This window comes from Lithobates pipiens, unplaced genomic scaffold (genome assembly GCF_037356315.1).
Source record: "Lithobates pipiens isolate NorthernLeopardFrog02 unplaced genomic scaffold, aLitPip1_a1.2 Scaffold_1, whole genome shotgun sequence".
In the NCBI taxonomy this organism is placed as follows: domain Eukaryota; kingdom Metazoa; phylum Chordata; class Amphibia; order Anura; family Ranidae; genus Lithobates; species Lithobates pipiens.
This window is the reverse complement of record NW_027507685.1, coordinates 420696-426942: the sequence shown is the minus strand read 5'-3', so window position 1 is coordinate 426942 and position 6247 is coordinate 420696. Positions and strand designations below refer to the sequence as shown.

General features: G+C 37.8%; 1 protein-coding gene across 1 annotated transcript; it reads right to left on the bottom strand.

Annotated features, from left to right (window-relative positions):
• Window positions 1–1461: 1461 nt before the first annotated feature.
• LOC143987927 (taste receptor type 2 member 40-like) lies at window positions 1462–4464 on the bottom strand. Its single transcript, XM_077487118.1, has 2 exons — window positions 4404–4464; window positions 1462–3249 (listed from the first exon to the last, which is right to left on the bottom strand). The coding sequence occupies exon 2, from the start codon at window positions 3140–3142 to the stop codon at window positions 2183–2185; it is 960 nt and encodes a 319-aa protein (XP_077343244.1). The 5' UTR covers window positions 3143–3249; window positions 4404–4464; the 3' UTR covers window positions 1462–2182.
• Between the last annotated feature and the right edge of the window lie 1783 nt (window positions 4465–6247).

Here is a 6247-nt window from a genome sequence, read left to right as displayed (position 1 = left end):
TCCCCAAAGCCACCTGTTGTCAGTGCCACCTGTTGTCAGTGCCATTTGTCCCCAGTGCCATCTTTCCCCAGTGCCACATATAAGTTCCATCTGTCATCATTGCCATGTATAAATGCCATTTGTCATCAGTGCCACATCAGTGTCACGTGTCATCAGTGCCACATAGTGCCATCTGTCATCAGTGCCATATCAGTGTCACCAGTGCCACATATTAGTGCCATCTGTCATCAGTGCCACGTATCAGTGCCATTTGTCATCAGTGCCACCTGTCAGTGTCAAGTGCTATCTGTTAACAGTGTCACGTGTCATCAATGCCACGTATCAGTGCCATCTGTCATCAGTGTCACGTGTCATCAGTGCTATCTGTCATCAGTGCCACATCAGTACCACATGTCATTGTCCTGGTGCTCCAGGGCCTTCAAAAGTGTAATAGGTAGTCAACAATTTAGATGTGTCATTTATGCTCCTAGAACATGTGACAGCGCTCCCTGCATGTTGGGCCTTTCTAAGTGGCCAGGCTGTGAAGAAGTCCCACACATGTGGTATGGTAATACTCAGAAGGAGTAGCAGAATTTATTTTGGGGTGTCATATGTGGTATACACATGCCATGTGAGAGAAATAACCTATTACATTGACAATGTTGTGGAAAAAAATCTTAATTTTGCAAAGAATTGTGGGAAAAAATGACAACATCAAAAACCTCACTATGCCTCTTACTAAATTCCTTGGAATGTCTACTTTCAAAAAAGGGGTAATTTGGGGGGTATTTGTACTTTTCTGGCTTGTTTTTGTTGTCACAAGAAATGAGATAGGCCACCAGTACATCAGATGTGATCAATTTTGTATGATTCGCACCACAGCTTGTAGACTCTCTAACTTTCACAAAGACCAAATAGTATACACTAATTTGGGTTATTTTTACCAAATATATGTAGCAGTATAAATTGTGGCCAAAATTTATGAAGAAAAATTAATAATTTGCATAATTTTATCACAGAAACAAAGAAAAATTAGTTTTTTTTTCAAAATTTTCAGTCTTTTTTCATTTATAGCACAAAAAATAAAAAGAAAGCTCTATTTGTGGGGAAAAAAAGGACAAAAAATTCATTTGGGTACAGTGTTACATGACAGTGTTACACGAGTAATTGTCATTCAAAATGTGAGAGCACCAAAAGCTGAAAATTGGTCTGGGCAGGAGGGGGGCTTAAGTGCCCAGTAGGCAAGTGGTTAAAGCAATATCATGTGCCTGTGCCCCACAGATTTTCTTTATAAATAGGTCCAAATGTAAGTAACCTTAATAATGAGTTAACTGATGAATGAGAAGCAGCCCCATATTCCCATAGCTATAGTTCAAAAATATCATCAAATAATTTTGTTAGGAACTTTTAAGATGCAAACTTAAATTGGCAACACTACATGTCCATCTACAGTGCCAGACATGTAAATGTGCTTTGAATTGATTGTTTTTAAAAACATGGTTCTAGCAGATTTAATGACACACAAAATGTATAAAATGTTTTCTTTACACAGCTGTAGGCCACTGATCCTGAGGCTTAGGGGAAAACCGACTACATATAAACAAAGCATGTGGAAATCAAAAAATGCTATATTTTTTATATAATTTACATGCATTTAAATTGAAGTGTATACAGTTTTATCAATGTATTAATATCTTTTTCATTTTATTCTAATATTGCTTATATGTAGCTTACATGGACCAATCAACTGTTCTAATACATTTACTTTTTTACTTTTAAGGCAATGAATAGTTTAAACAGTACAGTCCATTTATTTCTCAAGCATTTTACATAAAATAAGATGAACATCCCACTTATCATTATAAATGTGCTTGGTTCGGTGTTTGGACACATATAAATACTTTTTAGAAATTCTAAAACTGCATTTATTCAGCATGGAAAGATTTTAAGATATATACATAAATATTTGACCAAGGTGAATTATACCTAAGTTTAGTGGTTGTTGGATTGGGAGCTGGCAATATATAGCTGTTGTTACATAGTACAATAATGATGTCCCCACTTCTTGGGGTTGATTTACTAAAGGAAAATAGATAGTTTATCTTGCAAGGAAAGTTTCACTGTACAACAACATTTTCCCCAAACACATGCCTCCTGGCATCTGAAATCCCTTAAAGGGCAGGGAGGCACCAGCGAAAAGGGATTAACTGAGTTTAATGAACAATACCTTTGGTGTGTTTGATTTTCTTTTCTTTAAACCAGCTTTAGAGTGAAATAAACGATGAGACACTTGCTTAAGTTTTGGGCTGCCAAAAATGAAAACAATTGACTGTCCTGGTGAATAACTATATATGACCATCAAACATGTGCAGAATCCTGGACTATTGGGAGGGAAAGCATCTATAAACATTAAGATTTCTGATATATAAAAAGACAAGTACAAGAACAACAGGCAACTGATGGTCTTGGCTGCTCTAACCCGGCCTTCTGCTCGAGCACTCAGTTCTCCATTAGCATTTCTGTCTAACTTGTGTTTATGAGTCACAAGTGACTTAATGATTAATCCATTAGCAACTCCAACCAAGACTAATGGTAATGAGCAGCTGATAAGGTTACTGGGTAGTAGATAAGCAATGTTCAGTTTAGGAACAGATATTTCCATGCTCTCATTACATGTTGATATATTTATATCTTGAGGACCTTGCAAGAAGTTCCAGGATGCAGGGATTCCAGTAACCATTGCCACTAGGAATGAGGACAATAGCAGTTGTGGAACTAGCTTGGAAACTCCGATCTTGAGACGGATTAAAAAAGGATGAGAGAATATGACAATCTGCAAATAATAGTTCACAGAGAGGCACACTGTGAACCAGAAATTAGAATAAATAGGAAGGATGAGCATGACTGTAAATACTACATATACTTCATAAGAGAAGTATAGAGTTGTTTCCATGAAGCTTATATAATCATTAATCAACATAAGAAGCTGAAATATAATGTTAGATATACAGAGAGTAACAACAATGAGGTCAGATGGGCTGAGGTTCTTACTCATAGTTTTGTCTATGAGGTTTACAGCAATAATGAGTGAGTTGGTAAACACTGTCATTAACGTGCTCATAGCCAAGATAACCATGGACGCCACAATAAACACAGGAAGCATTGAAGGTAGGTTGGTCACTGTTGGTTTCCAAATATAAATCAGTAAAGTAATATTCCGAGGAACCCCTACTGGCAATGGGACATACCATTTATTGCAACAGATGAAAGCTGTGTGGGAAAAAAATAATAAAATGGTGTTAAAATTGGATCAAATGGTTGTAACTATAGATAATTTGGGGGAAACACAAATTCAGCTTTACTGATTTCAAAATAATACATAAAAAGCTTGATTTCCTGAGCTTAGCTATGACAAGTTTATGCTGTTTGTGTTCATGCATTATGCATGCTGAATTTCTTATGTGCTATGTTTCTATAAATAATCTTGAGAATAGCTAGTTGCGCACTGACTTTGTCACCCCTTACTAATATTAGTCAGTGTTCTATCAGTGCATCTGTTAGTTTTCCCCTAGATGTATTTACTATACACCATTGCAGTCACTGCATTATGTTAAACAATGTATTTTGTGCTTTGCTTTTGCAATCTTTCATAAGAGACTGTATTTCTTGCCAAGCTAGACTCGATTTTCTTTTAGTAATTTTATCAGATTTTAAACTGATAAAAATAAAAACATAATAACAATAAAAAGTATTTAATTGAAATAACTGTACATTTATACAATACGAGGTGGCCAAAATTCCACATTAACCTTCATTCAAATTATAGTTTTTTTTCTGTAACAAAAAAAGTTTCAATGAATGCATTTTAATAAGTCCCTAATCTCATACAGTTATAATACTTACATGTTACAGTATCCTTTTTTACTGAGTGACTGCATAATTAATCTAAACCTTTTTTCTTTTCTTTTTTAATTAATAAATTGTAATGAATAAAGAAACATATAATAATATGTTTCAGGTTTCTGTTTGCTCCTCTTATTATCCACTCTTTTATTAGTTGAGTTTGTGAGTCCTTCCAACATTAAGGAATCGGCATCGTCTTGGCATAGTGCAGATGTGAAAAAGCATTTTAGAATTTTTTAAGATTTAAATTGCTGTCTATTTATATTTCTAAAAAGGATTACATAAGCAAAGGATACAGACTGAAATCATTGTAATTTTGTGGAGAGTACTGTATTTTAAAATATAGTATGATTACCAAGAAATTGAATGCATGGCTTTTATTGGAGGATCTCTTTAAATTAGATTTTAAGCTATTACATTAACAGTTGCTATTTGACATTTTTCAGAAAATCCCTCCCTATAATGAATCTAATAGGTTGTAACTATCTGTCTTTGTATTTTTGTTGTGACATTATCCTTACCTTACTGACATATAGTTTGTAGTACCCAGTGATCCTCTGACCTTCTCCTGGCAGGTGTGAAGGGAAGGCATTTTATATAGCTGTCACTGTGTTACAGTCAATTAGAGTGTCATATTTAATTATATCTTTTAATTGTCAACTATTCCCTTAACTCCAGAAAACAATTGAGTGTCACTTAATGTATAAATTATCTGTTCATAACTTAAGATCCACGATACCTATACTTAAGAATAATTTAAAATGTTGCTGTTTTATGCAATATATTACTTTCAGAGGCTCTTGGGTCTAGGGGTATAAGTCTCACTTTGGGTGCGAGAAGTCCCGGGTTCAAATCCTGGACGAGCCCCGTTTTAGAGGGTAAAATGTCCAACAGTACTGATGATGCCCCTTAGCACATCCTGCTTGGATGCGTTCTTTGATGAGCCAATCGAGGGTGCATACTGCTGTGCGGAATGTGAGTGAATCATTTCTCTGGAAGCCCAGGTCCTGAAGAATCAAGTAGCAACACAGAGAAGTATTAGTAACCTGTAGAGGAGCTTGGACATTACCCACCAGATGCTGGCAGAGGCCAGCCTAGAGGAGGTTGGAGAGATGGAAGCACAGGAACCAGAGGTAGGTTTCTGGGTGACAGAAAGGAGGAGGGGTAGAGGGAAGAGCACTAGAGAGGCCAGTCCTGAGCTGGTACACTCCAACAAATATTCCCCAACAAAGTTGCATGATGATGGAGATATAAGCTCAGGGGTGGCAGATCTGGAGCAGGCACATTCCCCTAGCTTCCAGTAGGGAGGGGAGCGGTGATACAGCTAAGGCCAGACAAGTGCTTGTAGTGGGAGACTCAATTATTAGGAGGACAGAGAGGGCAATCTGTCAGAAAGACCCGGGTTGCCGAACAGTGTGTTGTTTACTGGGCGATCGGGTTCGGTACCTCATGGATCGGGTGGACAGATTATTGGGAGGGGCTGGGGAGGACCCAGTGGTCATAATACATGTTGGTACCAAAGACCAAGTGAGAGGAAGGTGGAGAGTCCTAAAATATGATTTCAAGGACTTAAGCAATAGATTGAGGGAAAAGACCTCCAAGTTAATTTTCTCTGAAATACTACCTGTACCTCAAGCCACACCAGAGAGGCAGCAGGAGCTTAGGGAACTGAACAAGTGGCTGAGGAACTGGTGCAGGAAAGAGGGATTTGGGTTTCTGGAGAACTAGGCTGACTTCTCAGTCAGTTACTAGCTCTTTAGTAAGGATGGGCTGCACCTTAATGGGGATGCTCTATTGGGAAGTAAGATGGCCACAAAGCAGGGGTGGCTTTTAAACTAGGTGTTGGGGAGGAACCAGAGAAAGATGACAAGGAGCGGATGACAGAGTGTGATAGAAGAGTCAGCAATAGTAATAGCAGTGAAAATACAACCATAGCAACTAAACACGGGGTAAGTAAGTGGGCATTTCAAATTCAAATCAAAGCCAGGAGGAACAAAGGGGGAAAACATTATGCACTCATACAATGATAAGAGGAGCATACACAAATGCTAGGAGTCTGGCTAACAAAATGGTGGACCTGGAGCTGCTATTACATGAGGAGGATTTAGACTTTGTGGGAATAACTGAAACTTGGTTTTACAGCTCACATGTTTGACTGGCCAATTTACATATTTCTTGTAATGAAAGGATAGGGAAGGTAGAAGAGGGGGAGGGCTGTGTTTATATGTCAAAAGTGATCTTAGGGTGGTAGAGAGGAGCGACATTATGTATGGGGCTAGGGGAAGGTGGAATCAGTATGGGTAGAACTTCAAAGAGAGGAGGTGAGTGGGAAACTAATAGTGGGAGTATTCTATAGGCCACCCAA

What these genes read in the sequence shown, in the direction of transcription:
- LOC143987927 (XM_077487118.1), bottom strand. Translation starts at nt 3,142, where the DNA reads ATGCTTCCTGTGTTTATTGTGGCGTCCATGGTTATCTTGGCTATGAGC.